The sequence below is a fragment of the Macaca fascicularis genome, chromosome 13 (assembly GCF_037993035.2).
Source record: "Macaca fascicularis isolate 582-1 chromosome 13, T2T-MFA8v1.1".
NCBI classification, from domain to species: domain Eukaryota; kingdom Metazoa; phylum Chordata; class Mammalia; order Primates; family Cercopithecidae; genus Macaca; species Macaca fascicularis.
The window spans coordinates 50408670-50427861 of record NC_088387.1 but is presented as its reverse complement, the minus strand read 5'-3'; the positions used below and the strand labels follow the sequence as shown (position 1 = coordinate 50427861).

Sequence of the window (19192 nt, the reverse complement as noted above, 5' to 3'; positions counted from 1 at the left end):
GGAGCTGTCGGTGTAGAAACACCGGATGCTCAGGAAACCCCAGGAGGGGCTGCCTAAGTGGTCTCCGGAGCCCTCTGTCTGAGAGGGCTGCTCCTGTCTGCATCCTGGAGAGGGCTGCTCCCGAGCCCCAGTGCTGAGGAGCTGGCACTGGGCATGGTGTGGAGGAGTTACACTCCGGCGGCCCCACCTCTCACAGAGACGGTGTATAGCAGCCCCCAGGTGGTGTGCAGCGACTGGATAGCAGGGTGAGCCCCTAGAAACAGGAAGGGGCGCTCTTCCAGGGGATCTGTCTCCAAGGTCAGAGGCCCAAGGGCAGCCCAGGTGTGGCCCTTTCAAGTTTTTGCTTAACTCTCCTCTCCTCACGGGGGTCCACTCAGACCGCTTGATTTAACACTGCAACCTGCAAACCCTGTTGTTGCCCTGATCTTTCTTGCTCTGGTTTACTTTTTCTTTTCTTTCTGACTTACTCTCTTCTTTATGTATTTATTTTGTTTATTATTTATTGTCTGTCTTCTCTGCCAAGACATCAGCTCCATGGAGGCAGGGGCCTTTGCCTTATTTATGGAAGTGTCCCCAGAATCCTGAACAGTGTGTTTGGCCCTGGCAGGTGCCCAACACGCATGCACATGTGCACACACACGCATGCGCGCACACACGTCGAGGGAATGAACATGTGAGTTAATGAATGAAAGGGTCAGGCCACACATGTCAGGTAGGCCCTCACTCCTTGTCTTTCAGATGTGGGCCCAACTCGGGCCACGTCAAACAAACACCCCACCCAGGCCTGGCCTCTGGGGCCCCTGCACGGAGCCCTGCGCTCACAAGGGCCTCTTGCTTGGCTTAATTCTCTACTGTTTCCATCTTGAAATTCTTAAGGCTCACTGCATCCTTAACCTCCTGGCTCAAGTAGGCTCAAGTGATCCTCCCGCCTCAGCCTCCTGAGTAGCTGGGACTACAAGCGTGGCTACCGCGTCCAGCTAATTTTTCATTTTGGAATAATGGGCTCTGCATTTTCATTTTGTGCTGGGCCTGCACATTATGCAGCTGGTCCTGACCTCATGCTACTCTTGGAGGGCTGGAGTCAGCATGGATGGGCAGCGGGCTTTATTTGTCTCCTGGCCCATCATTCTGAACTTGAGTGTGCTGTTCTCCAGTTAAGGACTTTCTCCTACATAACCAAAACACAGCCTTCCAAAGGACGAAACTAACATGGACACAGCACTCTCATCTAATTCCCAGACCCCAGTCCTGGCTCATTCATTTTTCCCACAGTGTCCTTTGTAGCAGAAGGATCCCACTGAGGCTCATGCGTTGCACCTAGTTGTTCTGTTTCTTCAGTTTTCTTCCGTTTGGAATACTTCCTCAGTCTTTCTTTGACTTTTATAACCTTATAGCTGGCTATTTTTTTGAAATTCAGGCAAATTGCTTGTAGAATGTCCCCCACGCTGGTTTTGCCTGATGTTTCCTGCATTAAGATTTAGGCTGTGCATCTTGGGTGTGAGTGTGACACTGATGCTGCGTGGCTCTCTTTGTGCCCTATCAGGTGGGATGATTGTGATTCGTTTGGTCACCGCACTGCTAACTGTGATCATTTGATTACACTAGCATCTGCTGGGTGTCCCTGCTAGTCATTCATCTACTCCCCGTTCTCATGTCAGAATTTTGTGACTCTGTAATATCCTCTTTGTCATCTAACCTTTACCCATGAGTTCCATGAGCTGTTTATTTTTATTTTTATTTTTATTTCTTTTGAGATGGTGTGTCACTCTGCCGCCCAGGCTGGAGTGCAGTGGTGAGATCCCGGCTCACTGCAGCCTCTGCCTCCTGGGTTCAAGCAATTCTCCCACCTCAGCCTCTCGAGTAGCTGGGATTACAGGGGCATGCCACCACACCTGGCTATTTTTTGTATTTTTAGTAGAGACGGTGGGGGGCGGTGGTTTACCAAGTTGGCCAGGCCTTGGTCTTGAACTCCTGACCTCAGGTGATCCACCTGCCTCGGCCTTCCAAAGTGCTGGGATTACAGGTGTGAGCCACTGTGCCCAGCCTCCATGAACTGTTTTTGTTTTTGTTTTGAGACTGGTCTCGCTCTGTTGCCCAGCTGGAGTGCAGTGGTGTAATCATGGCTTACTGCAGCCTTGCCCTCCCTGGCTCAAGTGATACTCCTGCCTCAGCCTCCTGAGTAGCTGGAACTACAAGCGTGGACCACCACGCCTGGCTAATTTTTTATTTTTTGTAAAGATGGGGGGTCTCACTATGTTGCCCAGGCTGGTTTTGAACTCTGGGCTCAAGAAATCCTCCTGTCTCAGCCTCCCAAAGAGCTGGGATTACAGGCGTGAGTCACTGCACCTGGCCATACCAGGAGTTTTAACATCACTGCTGTTTCTTGGTTGAATTCATTATTGCTTTGATGATTGCTAAATAGTGATATTCTCAGTTATTTTTCCTGCATTAGTCAGTTGGCATTTTGTGGTCAGGAAAAGCTTTCTCCTCTCCTATTTATTTATTGCAATATGGATTTGTGTGTTTCTGTTTTATTCAATTGTTTAACCTGTTACTGTTATTCTGTATTTTCATGTTTCTGTTGTCTCAGATTTGGCCTGTGGGAGCTCTTGAAAGTTGGCTTCTGTGTCTTTTTGACATGTTTTTACTTTTTATTATTTATTTATTATTTTGTTTTATGTTTTTGAGGTGGAGTCTCACTCTGTCACCCAGGCTGGAGTGCAGTGGTGTGATCGACTCATTGTAACCTCTGCCTCTGAGGTTCAAGCAGTTCTCTTGCCTCAGCCTCCCAAGTAGCAGGGATTACAGGTGCATGCCACCATGTCTGGCTAATATTTTTGTATTTTTAGTAGAGACAGGGTTTCACCGTGTTGGCCAGGCTGGTCTCAAACTCCTGACCTCAAGTGATCTGCCTGGCTCGGCCTCCCAAAGGGATTACAGGTGTGAACCACCTTGCCCAGCCTCTTTTGACGTGTTTTTAAGAATCATTCATTCATTAAGCATTTCCTTCCTTTCTGGCGCAAGAAGATGGTCCAGGCTCATTTTGTATCTTCTCTGCCCTAGCCCTGGAAGTAGTTATTTCTCCAAAGAGCCCAACTTACCTTTCGCTGAAGTGGAAGAAAGTCCCAGGACAGTTGTTAAAAGTGCAAATACCCAGGGCCACCCTAGACCTACTGAACTGGCATCTCTAGGAGTCAGGTGTGGCGTCTGGAGGGACAGGAAGGCTCTTTCTTTTCTTCCCCTCCACCGGGTTGCAGGAACTGAGGGGACTGACTGCTCAAGTGGCGACACCTGGTGGTGATTCAGGAACCCACAGGGCAGGTTATGGCCATGCCTTGGGTGAGGGAATTCGAGGGTCGCAGTTGCCTTTGTCGACCTCCTCCTGAGTCTCCTGGGATGCTGAGCTGGCTCTTGCCTCCTTCCTCAGTGTTCTGTGCCTTGCTTTCCACCAGTGCTGCTCTCCCTTAGTGTGGCCGTCCCGGGCCCCAGTCTGGAGAGTTCAAGCTCAAGAGTGGAGTGTGTCAGGAGCCTTCAGGCCTTTCTGTCTTGGGACTGAGTTTGCTCCGTGAGTCCCTGGACGTCCCTAACATCATTCAGCAGAAAGGTCCAGTGAACTAGCGAGAGCCACTTAGAGGGACATTATGCCTCAGTAAAAACTGTGTTTATAAAGGGTTTGTCAAAACCTGGGGAGAGCTTATTGTCTGACATTCAGTAAAAGAAAATCATTTTGCATACAGCAGACCTGTCTACTATTTGTTTGAAAGATTGGAGAGAACTGGAATGTGGAGTCAGGGAATTATGGACAATTGGTTTTCTTTTCTTTTCTTTTGAGACGGAGTCTCGCTCTGTCACTCAGGCTGAAGTGCAGTGGCGTGATCTCGGCTCCCTGCAATCTCCACCACTCAGGTTCATGCCATTCTCCTGCCTCAGTCTCCCAAGTAGCTGGGACAACAGGCGCCCGCCACCACGCCCGGCTAATTTTTTGTATTTTTAGTAGACACGGGGTTTCACCGTGTTAGCCAGGATGGTCTCGATCTCCTGACCTCGTGATCCGCCTGCCTTGGCCTCCCTAAGCGCTGGGATTACAGGCGTGAGCCACCGCGCCCAGCCGACAATTGGTTTTCTTTTGCATTATTTTTCCAAAGCTTTCTGTGCTTCCCAAACTTTCTTAGAGTATCTGTTGTGCTAATTTGAGAGAATGGCTGCCCCAAGAGGCTTACTGGGCCTGTGGTGCCAGGGCAGGGCTCAGGCAGGCCCAGGAGCAACCAGGCTGCAGAGCCTGCTGAGGTTGTGCCATTCCCAGGTTCGGGGTGAGGGTTGGGGTGGGCACATGGGCAACTCGACCTTGTCTGTGAGGGATGTCACCAGTCCCTCTCCTCTCTGGCCGGTGCAAGCTGGGGCAGCTGAGGATGTGGTGGGGTCAGGAAGGAAGAGGGCTCCGCAAGGCTGGCAGCACGCTGAGACCCTCTCAGTGCTAGCTGCAGCCTGAGCAAAGCAGAGCAAAGCTGAGTCGTCCCTGGAGAAGTAGGGGCGAGCCATTGACTGAGCAGAGTGGCCAAAGGGACATTTTCCTGAAGACAGGCCGAGTGGAGAGTGGGAAAAATCCTGCAAGAGAGGTTGGATCCCTGATTCATTTACAGAAGCCCACTACGTGCTACATCAACTAATTCACTCCACATTTGACCTGTGAGGAATGAGGAAACTGAGGTGAGGGAGGTCACAGATCTTGCCTAAGGTCACACAGCTCCTGAGTGGTGGAAACTGACCCCAGATTCTGTGCTTCAAACCACCTGACTATGCTGATAGGTCCCTGGGGGTGCCTTTGCCACAGCCTCCTGCAAACCTGGCTCTTGTCAGAGCCATATTCCTTGGTGGAGGGATGCCAGAAACAGGGAAGATACCGGAGGGCAGTGGTCCGAGGCCAGTGTACTTACCTGTCTCCCATGTCTCATCTCTTCCAGGCCTCGCTGGTCCTGCAGGTGTCCTACACACCGCTGCCTGGAGCTGTGCCCCTGTTCCCGCCGCCTACTCCTCTGGAGCCCTCCCCAACTCTGCCTGACCTGGATGTAGTGGCAGGTGAGTAGCCTACATTGGCCTGGCCGAGCCCCAGCAAGAAGGCCGGCAGTGGAACTTGAGCCTCGGGGCTGGGAGCTGCAGCGAGGCTTCCCAGCCTTTGCTGCCCTCCCCAGGTTGGGGGCTGCCCAGGCCTGGAGAGAAGAGGGTGCAGTGGGTGGGAAGTCCTGAGGGTTGCCTTCTGCCGTGCAGAAAGAAGGGGCAGCAGGCAGGTTCCCTTGGGCGCTGCAGCGAGTAGTGTGAGGATGCCTTCCAGCCCCAGCTGCCTGGGGACCGGGCTGAGCCCAGACTGGGTGTTCTGAGCTGTGCAGCTCTCAGAAGGGTGTGTGGGGATGGGGTCTGGCTCAGGTGATACCTGAGGCACCACAGACTCCCCAGAACCGAGTGCTTTCCTGCCTCGGGACCCAGCAGGCCTTCGGTGATGGTGTGTGACAAAAAACTAGTTTTTTTCTTAAAAGAGCCCTGAGCTGAACTTCAGGGTTCCAGTCCTACCTTTGACACTGAGTCCCTGTGTGACTTTGGGCTGATTACTTTCCCTCTCTGGGCCCATAGATTATTTGTGAAGGGAGCAGACTAAATTAGCTAAGTGCTGTGCCTGTCTCAGCTCTCTTCACTTGGATCTGCCAACCTGGTCATCCCGGGGTGGCTGGCTCGCCAGTGGTGGGCCTGGGCGTGGGAGCCTCCATGTGGTCCAGCCTGCTGGGGTTGGGAGGAAGCTACACAGACGGGCTAGGGGGCACTTGCCCATGGGAAAGATTCTAGAGTTTTTCTCTTAGTGAAGGGAGCTAGAAGCAAGCACAGCATTAAAACCCGAGCAGCCCATGTTTCAACTGAGTGTGCCCTGTGCCTGATCTGGGACCAGCCCAGCAAAGGGCTCTGTGGTGAGGTCGGCAGAGCAGAGCCATCTCATTGGGGCTCAGCACTGTCCGAGCTTAGAGACGGGAGATCAGTTTGGACTGGAGTAACCTGGTAATCCTGAGCTGTGCAGCTGGAGTGGGCTCAGGGGAGGAAGGAGAGGTGCCCCTGGTGGCAGAGGGTGGGGAGCGGGGAGGACCCGAATGCTCTGGGACCATGTTGAGGTGGATCTGACAGAGTTAGGTGCAGGCCAATCAGGGGAGGCTTCCGGACACGCCTGGGAGGTGGTGAGAATTGACAGGTGCCACTGGGCACCACAGCTATTTCTGAGCTTTGCACCAGGCTGGGGTGGGCGGGGAAGGCAGGGTTGGGGCTGGGGGTGCAGTAGGTTGGTTTCCCTCACCCCAACCTCCTCCCTCCCCTCCCGGGGTTATGCCCTGCCCACAAGACAGGCGGGGGACAGAGCCGGGCCGAGACTTGGTCCCTGCTCAGTGACAGCACCGTGGACACGAGATACTCTGGAAAGAAGTGGCCGGCCCCCATGGGTGAGACACGGGCCAGGACTGTCCTGATCCCAGACCCTCCCTGTAACTGTCTCACTCGCTGCCATGGTCAGCTCGCTGGAGTGGGCCCAGGTGGCAGAGGACTCATCCTGCAGGACTTGGTGGGTGGGAGGGCTAGGCCATTCTGTTTTCTTCCTGTTGACTAACTGGTCTGACTGCCCTCAAGTTTCAGCTGCTGAAAGCTCCTCTTCTTTCTACCTTATCCATCCTGGCTCACTGATGGGAAGGGAGGAGGGAGAGGGAGAGGGGTGAGTCTTAGTGCCCATGCCTTTTGGATCTTCTGCCCCCTGGGCTGGGTCCCAGGGGCAGGGACAGGGCCAGAGGGACCCAGGCCTCATTAGGGTCCTCTCCTCTTAGACACAGGAGGAGAGGAAGACACAGAGGACCAGGGACTCACTGGAGATGAGACAGAGCCATTCCTGGATCAAAGCGGAGGGCCGGGGGCTCCCACCACCCCAAGGAAACTACCTTTGCATCCTCCACCCCACTACCCCGGGATCAAAAGAAAGCGAAGTGCACCTACATCTAGAAAGCTGCTGTCAGACAAACCGCAGGACTTCCAGGTGATGAACAGGCTTTCTCTGACCCCAGGCTCCTCTTCAACCATCAGCTGCTGGTGCCAGGCACCTGCCTGGTTTGTCCAGCTTCAGGGGAAGATGTGTGTGGGATCCTCAGGGCCCTCCTGCGGGGAGAACCTGTAGTTTCCCTGGGTCTGGGCAGATGCCCGAACAGGGAGTTCACATCTTAGGTCCACAGAACAAGCTTCTGCCCAGCCCCGTGGTTTTGTACTTAAAAAACAAAACAAAACAAAACAACAAAAAAACTCACTGCAGAGATTCAGCATGTCTTTGCATCTCCGATCTGTTTTTCTAACCAGGGAGTATCCAGCCAGCAAGCTCCTGGCTATTCAGGTGTGGTCCGTGTCCAGCACCTTCTGCATCACCTGTGTACTTGTTAGAGATGCAGGGTCTACCCAGACCTACTCTACCAGAATCTGCATTTTAACAAGATCCTTACATCAGAGAAGCTCTGTCTAACATCTTTTTTCTCCCTATATCTATCTCCCTGCATAAAGCCATGGATTTTTCTGAGAGTCATATGGAATTTGAATTTGTTCAAGCTCGTCACAGAATAAAAACTATTAATGTTAACACTTCGACACATTTTTATCCAAAAATCCATCCCATTTTACTTGCTTTTAACTTTGGTCCTTTGCCTATTTTTTTTTTTCTGTTCAAAATAATTTTCTATTTTGATGTAGTCACACAGTGATATTTAACTCTTTACAACTACTTTTAAGGTTAAAAGCAGGAACCTGAAATCTCTATTTATAATACTAAGTGCAACAAATTGCAAAAATATGTTTCTATTCTAAATCATGGTAATTTACGCAGAAGTCCTAGCTCTAACCACTGTTTGCCCCAAGAGACAAAATTCTAGCCCCTGTGCTATTATTCCCTAAACATGTTCATACTGCCTTTGTTCTCTTTATGGAAATAACATATGTTTATTTTAGAAAGTTTGGAAAATATATTAAAATGAGGAGATTAAAAATCACTCATCCATCTTCCCATTGCCTTAATATTGTAAAATTTCATATTTTAAAATATCTTACCTAATGTTTGGAAGCATAGATGTTCCTGAAGTCTTCATTTACTTACGGCTCAATGGAAAAAGTTCTTAATTTATTTCTCAGACTGTAAGAAAGCATTGCATCTTATAAAGAATAAAGACTATTTCTGGGGTCACTTCACTGTGTAAGTTCGACCTCTGAGGGAATTGTCAATAAAGAACATTCAGGCCACTTAAAAATGCCAGTATCAATGGGGTCTTGGGTGGGGCTTGTGCCAATGGCTGAATGACATAAATGGGGGCTGTGTCTGCCCACCCCTGGGGTTTAATGTGGGTAGCTGACGAGGGGCAGCCTGGCAGCTCTTCTATGGAGCTATGGAATTTTCTATAGATCTAAGGGGCCTTGGTGGGAAAATATCATCGTTCATATAATGCTCTTCCTAATTCCTTTCTAATACTTTTCCCAAGAAGCCAGTGGTGAGATGGTTCCTGAGATTTCTGACTCTTGGGGTGGATGGTGGGTGGTCCTTAACTCTTCCCCCTTCCTCCTACTCTTTCCTCCTTCTGGTTTTCAGATTAGGGTCCAGGTGATCGAGGGGCGCCAGCTGCCCGGGGTGAACATCAAGCCTGTGGTCAAGGTTACTGCTGCAGGGCAGACCAAGCGGACACGGATCCACAAGGGAAACAGCCCACTCTTCAATGAGGTGGGAGACACGGGGCATGAGGGCCAGAACCTTGGTGGGCCTTCCCATCTGGAAGCCCAGTGCAGACACCTGGCAATTCATTCAAGAGTGTTTACATATGGCGCTGACCTTGTGTGGTGAGATGTGCTGGCTCCCAAGGAGGTTATCTGTGGGGCTGGAGAAAGGGCTCCTGCTCTTACTTCTCCTGCTGCTCCACATCCCTGTCACCCTATACGGCCAGCCACTCACCCAACCCTGAAATGACCATGTCTGTGAGGCCAGGGGCAGATCACCCCAGAACTTGTCCAATCCCCAATGCTGAGCCCAATCCACATTTTCCGAGGGGACTAAACTGCTAGGCGTGGAGGCTTGCGGGGGTGGTCCTCCCTCTCCCTGGCCTGAGGGGTCAGCAGGCACTGGTATGTCTCCCTTTGCTCTGAACCAACAGACTCTTTTCTTCAACTTGTTTGACTGTCCCGCGGAGCTGTTTGATGAGCCCATCTTTATCACGGTACGTCTCAGCAGTCAAAGTGTTCTCCGTGGGCTGTATGTACGCACATAGGTGTCAGTGCACGCAGGTGTGTGTGTGTGTATGTGTGATTGTGCATGTGTGTGCATGCGTGTGTGTGCCTGTCTGTGTGTGTGTGTGTGTGTGAGAGAGGGAGGCGTGTTAAAGCCTGACACGTGGATGATGTGGAGTAACTCACAGTCAGGCCCTACAGGTCACAGAAATGCCTACAACAGCTCAGCTGGAGGCAGCAGCTGCAGGAGATCCCACTGCTCAGCATCCCCCTGGGGTCTCAGGTCAGGGTCCTTGAATCACTTGTGCCAATGAACATTTAAGTTTCCATCTTATTTTGTTAATCCACGTGCCTGCTTCTGATGGAGATTCTCTTTCTCTGGGCCTTGGCTCTTCCCCCATCTCCTCTGAAAGGCACTACAGCCAAGCGGCTGAAAGTGTAGGCTCTGGCACTAGGGTGGATTCCAGCTCTGTCTATGCCATGTAGGGGTTGTGTGTTTCTGTACAAGTCTCTGTGCCCCTGTTTCATCTGTGAAATGGGGATAATGACAGTATCTGCTGATGGGGTTCTTGTGAGGGCTAAATATTGCTTAGAACAATCTCTGGAATTGAGTAGGTGTGAAGCGTTGGCAGTTATTGTTTGGGAGGGAAGAGCTATTGGGTTGGCCGTGTGGGCCACATGTTCCCTGTGAATGTGAGTTTCCGTGATCTTTCTCTGCAGGTGGTAGACTCCCGTTCTCTCAGGACAGATGCTCTCCTTGGGGAGTTCCGGGTAATTGCTTATTTTCAATGAAAGCAGTCAGTTCTCACTTCTCCGTGTTGGTGGAGCTTCTGTGGGCCATGGGCAGGGGTGGCACTCCAGAGATCCTGTGTGTCTCTGCTTTGGGAAAATATTATTTCAAAAAACAACACCAAACCCTCTGCACAGCATCTCCTTTCACCCCAGAAAACCTCTCCACAAAGGTAGAAGAGAAAGAAAGCACTTTTCTATCATTGAAGAGGCCTTAAACCAGAGTGAGATGCACATCACAGGCAATGATCTGCTAAGATGCTGCAAAGACAGAAAGAAATCTCATGCTAATTTAGCCAGCGGGTTCAACTGATTGCCCACCACATACATTCTCAAGAGACATCATGCCCCACCCTCAGGTCAGGGGACTTAACATTTCAGACCTCCTGAAAATGACATTTGTATACTAAAGCTGACAAAAGACTTATTTAGTTTCTTAAAAATATGTACGGCACCGTTGGTCACACCGAGTTCATCCCAGAGTCACCTGGTAATTGGAGTGACCATCTATGTTAGCTATTGTGTCCAGAAGACCAAACAAAAATGAAACTCGTATTTTTATGGCAGGAAGTAGTTTAACAACTTGGAGCCAGGTGCGCACAGGAGTTAGGCTCCTATCTTCCCACAGAAGCTGGGACATAGGGGAGCCATCTCCCTTGGTGTTTACATTTCAGACGTCCTGAGAATGACACTTGTATACTAAAGCTGACAAAAGGCTTATTTAGTTTCTTTAAAAGATGCATTTCAAAGAGACAGGGAAAGTGTAATATATTTACAAGTTTTCTAAGGTAAGTGTTCTGACAAAAAGAGAGGGGAGGGAAGTACTTCTTCCCTTATTTCCAACAGGCAGAATCAAGACCCTTATTTGTAATTTGGATTTTCCCCCACCTCTGGGAAGGCAGTGTGAGATCTGAGTTTGGGCAGCCCTTCTTCTCATCCTGGCCATCTTGGGCCAGTGAGACTCAGCGCTCTCTGCCCTGATGTCACTCTCACTCTGGATTGGGAGTGGGGTTCAGATGTGGATCCCTGAGGGAGGGAGAGGCAATGAAGAGAGGGGAACCCTGCCCCAGCCTCCTCACTTGTCCCAAACAGTCCAGAAGTAAATAGTCCTATTCCGAGAACCGAGAACCAATGGATTTAACAGATTACGTAAAGTAAAAGTAACTAGTAATTGCACAGACTAAAGGAGACCTGTATTATTATTATTATTATCATCATCATCATCATCATCATTATTTTGAAATGGAGTCTTGCTCTGTCACCCAGGCTGGAGTGCAGTGGTGTGATCTCAGCTCACTGCAACCTCTGCCTCCTGGGTTCAAGTGATTATCCTGCCTCAGCCTCCCAAGTTTCTGGGATTACAGGTGTGTGCCACCATGCCAAGCTAATTTTTTTTTTTTTTTGGTATTTTTAGTAGAGGCAGGGTTTCACCATGTTGGTCAGGCTGGTCTTGAACTCCTGACCTTGTGATCTGACCTCCTTGGCCTCCCAAAGTGTTGGGATTACAGGCATGAGCACTGCGCCTGGCCTGCACGGTGTTTTAATGTAATTTGATGTAATTGTTATTAATTTTCTCATTTTGAAATTTTCAAGGATTTATCAAAAGGAAAGAAAGAGCACAAGCTTATTTTTACCCTCTCCCCTCTATCCAAGTGTATTATGCCTTCCTTCTTTACATTTGTATTTTAAATACAAATTTAAAATAAGGGGCTTGTATTCTACCTGTTGTCAGAACAGTTACCTTAGAATTATTTATTCTGCGCAATATATAATTGCTGGGACCAGGCGTGGTGGCTCATGCCTGTGATCCCAGTGCTTTGGGAGGCCGAGGTGGGCAGATCACTTGAGGTCAGTAGTTGAAGACCAGCCTGGCCAACATGGTAAAACCCCGTCTCTACTAAAAATACAAAAATTAGCTGGGCGTGGTGGTGGGCGCTTGTAATCCCCGCTACTCGGGAGGCTGAGGCAGGAGAATTGTTTGAACCTGGGCGGCAGAGGTTGCAGTGAGCCGAGATCGCACCACTGCCCTCCAGCCTGGGCGACAGAGCGAGACTCCATCTCAAAAAAAAAATTGCTGGGTTGGACCCGATGGCTAGATCAGCAGGTGAGATTTCGATGTCTTCCCAAATCATTGCCTGTGGAAAGAAGTCACAAGATAAAAAACTAAATCTGTTTACCTGGAGAAGCATTTTTTAAAAGAATGAGTTTGAGCCTGAGTCATTCTGTAACAAATTAAATCTTAATTATGTTTTGAGTCTCTTTACATTCTTGTTCTGAGAACCCAAGGGTTAAGTCAAAAAATTATTTTACTTGTATCTAATTATAAAAGTAATCTATGATTTAAAAAAATAGACAACTTTTTAGAGCTGTTTTAGATTCACAGCAAAAATTGAGTGGAATGGACACAGTTCCCAAATACTCCCTGCCCCCCGCCCCCGCTGCGGCCTTCCCCACTGTCACCATCCCAGTAATCTATGGATTTTTAATAGAAAATTGTAAAACACAGGAAGGAATAAAAAATGAAATAAAAATCACCCCAATCTACCATGCAGAGATAACATAGTCCTATTGTGTGAATTTCCTTTCCTCTTTTTTTTTAGACGGATTTTTGCTCTTGTTGCCAAGGCTGGAGTGCAATGGCGTGATCTCAACTCACTGCAACCTCCACCTCCTAGGTTCAAGTGATTCTCTTGCCTCAGCTTCCCAAGTAGCTGGAATTACAGGCATGCGCCACCACACCCGGCTATTTTTTTTTTTTAAATTTTATTTTTAATAGAGATGGAGTTTCACCATGTTGGTCAGGAGGCTGGTCTCAAACTCCTGACTTCAAGTGATCCACCTGCCTCGACCTCCCAAATTGCTGGGATTATAGGCATGAGCCAACACGCCCAGCCTCCTTTCCTCTTTCTTTTCTGTACATAAGCATTCTTTATCAAACTGGGATCAAAATGTATTTCACTTTCTTTTCATATAGTATCAAATGGTGAATGTTTCCCTGTGCTTCCAAAAGTTCTTCAAAAACATGGTTTTTAATGGAATCGTGTAATGCACCACACTTTGTTTAATGCTTCAGCGGCAAGAGTTTGATTTGTGTCTCCTCTCATTGATTGCAGATGGACGTGGGCACCATTTACAGAGAGCCCCGTGAGTTCTCACCACTTTGGCTGTATCCTTGCATTTTGGTTCTAGAGGCTGACTGGGGACACCCATTTGGGATCCTCACTGTCTCTCCTGGGGGTTTTAGAATCTAGAGGAAGGGTTTGATCTTGGGAGAGAAGGCAGGTCATTCATCCTCCATGTGAGACAAGCCCTCGGGAGCGTGTAACGCTCACCTGTGTCTCCGCTGGCCCATTCAGGGAGGCTAGATCTGAAAGGCCCCATTACTGGAGACTGGGCTCACGGCAGACAGGGACAGGTCATTTGGGTGACAAACCAGGATTTCTCCTCACCCTGGTTTCCATTCTGGTCTGGTCACTTCTTGAAGGGGAGGAAAATGGCCTGGGTTTGGCTCTGCCAGCCTCTTACAGGGTTAATATTTCTGACTCTGACCGCATGAACACTCAAAGTACCTTTTGATTCTAGAATCTGAGTCCTGGGCTCATGGCCCAGTGGATGAATCCTTTACGTCCCCTGTGCAGTCCATCCTGGGCTCCTGGATGTGGTCACAGGCTGGGGTCTTCTGATTCTGGGATCACCAGTGGATGTTGTCTCTCTTAGGGCACGCCTATCTCAGGAAGTGGCTGCTGCTCTCAGACCCTGAAGACTTCTCTGCTGGGGCCAGAGGTTACCTGAAAACAAGTCTTTGTGTGCTGGGGCCTGGGGATGAAGCGCCTGTGAGTACATTTCCCTGGGTCTTCCTTACGGTCCCCCACGCAGCACTTGGTGGTGGGGGCACCAAACCACAAACACTCTTTTTTTTTTTCTGATTTAAACTAATATATGGTAATTAATGAGAAATGTAGAACATGTAGAAAGGCATTAATGAAAAATGAGTGCTCTGGGTGCAAGGTATTAATAAAAAATGAATCACTCATAATCCTACCACTCTGAGAGAGCTATTATTATCTCATTGCACATCCCTCTGGAATGGCACACACACACATATTTTCCTTTTTGCAACAGTGAGCTTATTCTATATATATTATGTTGTGACTTGAATTTCATTGCCTAAGAATGTATCATGCTCATCTCTACATGTCAGTAAGTAAAGTTATAAGTTGGAGGTGGTAAGAATGAGGAAAGTGTTGAGAGCAGGGGAGGTATCCGCATCTTTCTATGTGTGAGAGGAGGAGAAAAGGTTTGGAATCATCTTTGTGCAAGAGGAATGACGGGCTAGATTTAATGAAAGGATTTCTGCACAAACACCAGAGTGCCCACTCTGGGTTGGACGCTTTGTTTGTAGTGGAGCCACTTGCCTCATGGTGCTCAGCAGTGCAGAAGTAGAAGAGAGGCGTGTGGGTGGTGGATGTGTTGGGCGAGGGCAAGCCAGGAGTGCTGAAGGTCAGGAGTGAGGGGAAGGTCAGGGGTGAGGGGAAGGTCAGGGGTGAGGTGAAGGTCAGGGGTGAGGTACCAGGGCATCCTGAACATGGCTGATGGCACTGGGCAGGGAGGGAGAGGAGGACAGGGCCCTTGGGGTCTCCTGCCATGCCTCGTGTCACCCCCATCCTCACCACACACTGGTTCCTTGGCCACCTGGACGTGCTGCTTGGATGACGGTGGGTTTCAGCTGGGCCCTGGGTGCTGTCTGCCTCTTCCTTTACCTGGGTGTAGTTTACTCCTTATCTCATTCGCCTCATCTCCTTACTCCTTATCTCTCCTGGCTATTTCCAGGCTTTCTTGCCTTTCCTAAGCTCCAACCTCAGCTTCCCTTGGAGAGGCAGAGCTGCACAGTGATGTAGTGATGAGAGCTCTGGGAGCTCCCGTGGTCCTCAACTTGCCCCCCAAATCTTCATCCACCTTCCCTCCCTTCCGCCGCCCCTCCCGCTCCATCATCCCACCACCTCCTGGCCATGACCTCACATCCTCCACTGTCTTATTTGCCTCCTTTTTCTGATCTCTTCTCACACTTGTGTCCTCTGCCTCCTGCTCCATGATCTGTGCCAGGCTCAAGATTTCCCCATCCTAAAGCACCCCTTCATTGACCCATTTCTCCCCATCCCTCCTCTCCACTACTATTTTCTCTCTCTCCTACTGCTGGTCATCACCAACTTCTTGAAAGGGTGCACTGCGTCCCCCTTTTTCCACTCCACTACCAGCTGCTCATTCCTTCTCTTCAGTAGGAATCCTACCGCCTCCCCTCCCTGAAACCACTGGTGTAAGGGTCGCTCATCACCAGAGCTTAGGAGCTCTCCCCTGTTGTTAGTCTGCACCACGGCTCCACAGCATTCAATTCCGGAGCCCACGCTGTATTTGAAATTCCTCCTCCCTTAGCATTCATGACTCTCCTGATTCTCCCTGCTCCTTTTCCAGTGGGTTCTTCGAATTCGATGTTGCAGTTCAGTCCCTGTTCCTTTGCTATGTCCTGCCCCTCACTGTTGAGGAGTCCGTCTCTTTCAGACACCACCTGAGACTTGTAAATTGCTCTTCTCCAGCCTGGATCTTCTGAGCTCCGGACGCTCAGTTTCAGTTGTCTTGTCATCAGGCCACATTAACGTGTCCCTTAGGCCCCTCTGATGTATTAGAGCAAAGCCTGGTATCATTTGCTGCATTTCTTTTTGCAACAGTGAGCTTATTCTATATATAAGCTCCCACACCTGTTCCCCATCCTGTATTAGGTGACATCTTAGGAAATTGCATGTTTAGCCACTTAGTCCCCCAAACCAGAGGCCAGATTTTCATTCTTTACCCCTCAGTCCCCATGCAAGTAGTTGGCCAGTCTTGTTGGTGTGAAAACCTCTGCGTATGCCTCTTCTTTTTCCCATCGCAAGACCAGAGTTTGAGGCCCAGCTCCCACTCTCTCTCACTTGGGTCTCTTTGTGAATTACAATATAGGTTCAGCTGGTGTAACAAAGATGCCCCAAATAATAGGCATTAAGGAGGACAGATGTTTATTTCTCTCTCATGAATGCCACAGTCCAGAATAGGCACAGTGCTTCGGCAATGATCAGAGACCCAGGCTCCTGGCCTTTTCTCCACTGTGATCATCATGCAGCCTCCATCACACGGCCCAAGACGGTTGCTCCAGTTCCCATCACCATGTCTGTATTCCAGCCAGGGAAATGGGAGTAAAGGACTATGGAGGCCACGTCTCTTCCTTCAAAGCTGTGACCCAGAAGTTGTACACATTTGTGCTTAGGTCCTATTGACCAGAACTTAGTCACATGGCCACATCTAACTACGAGGGAGCCTGGGAAATAAAGTCCATCCTAATGCTGTCCAGCTAAAAATTGAGAGTTTGTTAGAGGAGGCAGAAAAGACTGGATTTGGGGGAACAACTAGCAGTTTCTGCCATCCCTCCTAAGTGTCCTCTGAGGTCTCCTAACTTCTTATGTTATACTTCTCCACCTATCCCCACCTTATCACCAGTCATCTTTATTTTTATTTTTATTTTTATTTTTTTTTGAGATAGAGTCTTGCTCTGTCACCCAGGCTGGAGTGCTGTGGTATAATCTTGGCTCACTGCAACCTCTGCCTCCCGAGTTCAAGCAATTCTCCTGCCTCAGCCTCCTGAGTAGCTGGGATTATAGGCGTGCGCCACCATGCCTGGCTACTTTTTGTATTTTTAGTAGAGATGGGTTTTCACCATATTGGTCAGGCTGGTCTCAAACTCCTGACCTTGTGATCCACCTGCCTCGGCCTCCCAAAGTGCTAGAATTACAGGCATGAGCCACTGTGCCTGACCAACAGTCATCATTTTTAAACCCAGGTAGAATCATGCGTGTCTCCTCTTACAAAATGTCCAGTGACTTCCCATTGCTTTCAGGATAGAGTCCAAGATCCTTAGCATGACATTCAAGGCCCTTGACATTTGGCCTTAGCCCAGTTTCCCAGTCCCACTTGCTGTTATGTATCTTCATGGGCCCCGTCTGTGGCCACACCAGATGATATGACTCTTTCCAGAACCCTCTTCCATTCCTCTCCGGCCTTTTCCCTTGCTGGAATACCTTCCCTCTCTTTGCCTACCAAGCACCAATTTGTTCTTCCAGGCCCCGTTCAAATGCCACTTCCTCCCTAAAGCTTGCCTCCAGGAAGAAGTCCTCCAGGAAAATGTATTGATCTTTCCTTTGGGCCACCACCCAGCCCTTTGGTAGTCTAACCAGCTTATGTGTCTGTCTTCATTACTGAGATTCAGTTTCTTGGTGATGGGGACAATATAGCAAATATGGTATCTTTTATCTCCCCTCTTGCCTAGTATGGCAGGTCTTGTACACAGTAGGTGCTCAATCAGTGCTTATTGTCTAGGGGAATAGACCCTTTTATGGATGCCTGAAAGATGATTGTTTTCTTCTGATATGAGCTGAGGAGAATAAACACAGAACACATCCCTTTGGGCATTGCTGTGATATGGGCATTCTGGGATTGAGTGTTTTGCTGCAAGGATCCTGAAGCAGGTTTCTACGTGTCAAGTGTGACTGAGTGAGAAATGAATGAGGTGAGGCTAGTCCAGGCAACTGTCCAAGGAGTGGGCTGCTGGGCACAGCCTGACCTTGCTATTCTCCTGTGCCTTCGCTGCTCGCTAGCCCAAGAGCAGCCACCAGATCTTTTGTCTGTTCCTCCAGCTGCCAACTTCCCCTTGTGCAAAGGCCTCTGCATGAGTTGCCTCCTCGTCTGGATGCCTCCACCTCTTGCTCATCATCCGGGTCTCAAGCTGGGCAGCATTTCTGACCCTGCCTCAGTATAGTTACAATCCCCCTTGCTCTGTGCTCTCCAAGCACGTGGGTTCTGCTTCCAGCCTGTGTTAAACCTCAGCTTTCGTACCTGTAAAGTGGGGGCATTCTAGGCCCTTGCACCCAGAGCATCATCTGTGGGCAAGCAGCGTGGGCATCACTTGGACACGTGTTGAAATGCAGACTCTTGGGCCCCACCCCAGACCTGCTGAACTAGAACCCGTGTTTTAATTGGAATGCACAGCAGTGGTCTAGAAGACACTAATTCTCAGCCAGTTGGAATCATCTGGGAAGCTTTAAAAGCCACTGCTGCATGGGTACTCTCTCCCGGAAATTATGTTTTAATTGGTCTGGGGTGTGACCTGGGCTTCCCAGGTGTGTCTTTTCTTTTCCTTTTTTTTTGAGATGGGGAAAAGGTGCCCAGGCTGGAGTGCGGTGGTGCAATCTCGGCTCACTGCAACCTCTGCTTCCCAGGTTCAAGCAGTTCTCCCATCTCAGCCTCTGAGTAGCTGGGACTACAGGTGCACGCCACCACACCTGGCTAAGTTTTGTATTATTTGGTAGAGATGGGGTTTCCCCATGTTAGTGAGCTGGCCTTGAACTCCTGACCTCAGGTGATTTGCCTGACTTGGCCTCCCAGAGTGCTGGGATTACAGGTGTGAGCCACCGCACCCGGCCCCCCACCAGGTGTTTCTAATGTGCAGCCAAGTTTGAGACCCACTCAAGGGGGGTGCTGTGAGGATTAAATGAGAGAGTGCATCCACATCAATACATGTGGGATGTGATTTTTGTTATTACTGTTCCAACCACAAGACACAGGACAAGTTATTGGATTCGTTTGCTGAAAGTCTGTTTTCCCTGCAAGATAGTCAGCCCCATGGGAAGAGGGCGCTTATTCACGTCATTCCCTTATTCACTGCCGTATCCCCTGCCCTTCAGCACCATACAGACACCTGCTAGTCACTCAGGAGCTACTGGCGGGGTGAATGAACACCTGCATGTTATTGAAGATAGAGTGGCCAGCTTAGACCTCAGTGACTACTGTATTATATTTTAACTGGGAGGTGGGGGAGAGCGGGAAGGAGACAGGTTGGTGGAATGCTTGCCGTGTGCCACATGCATTTCCATCATTATTGGAGATGTTCCTCGCACAGTCCTGGAAGGTCAGTGTCATGGTCTCTGCTGTACTCAAGAGGAAGCTGGGGCTCAGGTGAAGGACCTTGCCTGGGACTATGCGGTAGTGCCTTGTGTGGGACTAAGTGGCGGAGCGCAGTCTGCCTTACTTCAGAATGTGGTGAAAATGGAACTCT

General features: G+C 49.5%; 1 protein-coding gene across 24 annotated transcripts in view; it reads left to right on the top strand.

Moving 5' to 3' along the window:
- DYSF (dysferlin) overlaps positions 1 to 19192 on the top strand; it is a 233094-nt gene that overhangs the window by 55471 nt on the left and 158431 nt on the right. For 13 of the 24 annotated variants that reach the window (XR_012422205.1, XM_045369109.3, XM_045369102.3 and 10 more), the window contains 8 exons: positions 4962 to 5076; positions 6381 to 6473; positions 6849 to 7054; positions 8639 to 8767; positions 9195 to 9257; positions 9988 to 10038; positions 13170 to 13200; positions 13774 to 13889. Coding sequence is in view for 23 of the 24 variants with exons in the window: in XM_045369109.3 (XP_045225044.2) it covers positions 4962 to 5076; positions 6381 to 6473; positions 6849 to 7054; positions 8639 to 8767; positions 9195 to 9257; positions 9988 to 10038; positions 13170 to 13200; positions 13774 to 13889 (804 nt within the window). In the remaining variant the exon portion in view is untranslated. Of the gene's footprint in view, positions 1 to 4961; positions 5077 to 6376; positions 6474 to 6848; positions 7055 to 8638; positions 8768 to 9194; positions 9258 to 9987; positions 10039 to 13169; positions 13201 to 13773; positions 13890 to 19192 lie in introns of those variants that run through there. The other 11 variants (XM_045369115.3, XM_045369111.3, XM_045369113.3 and 8 more) reach the window with 2 other exon arrangements.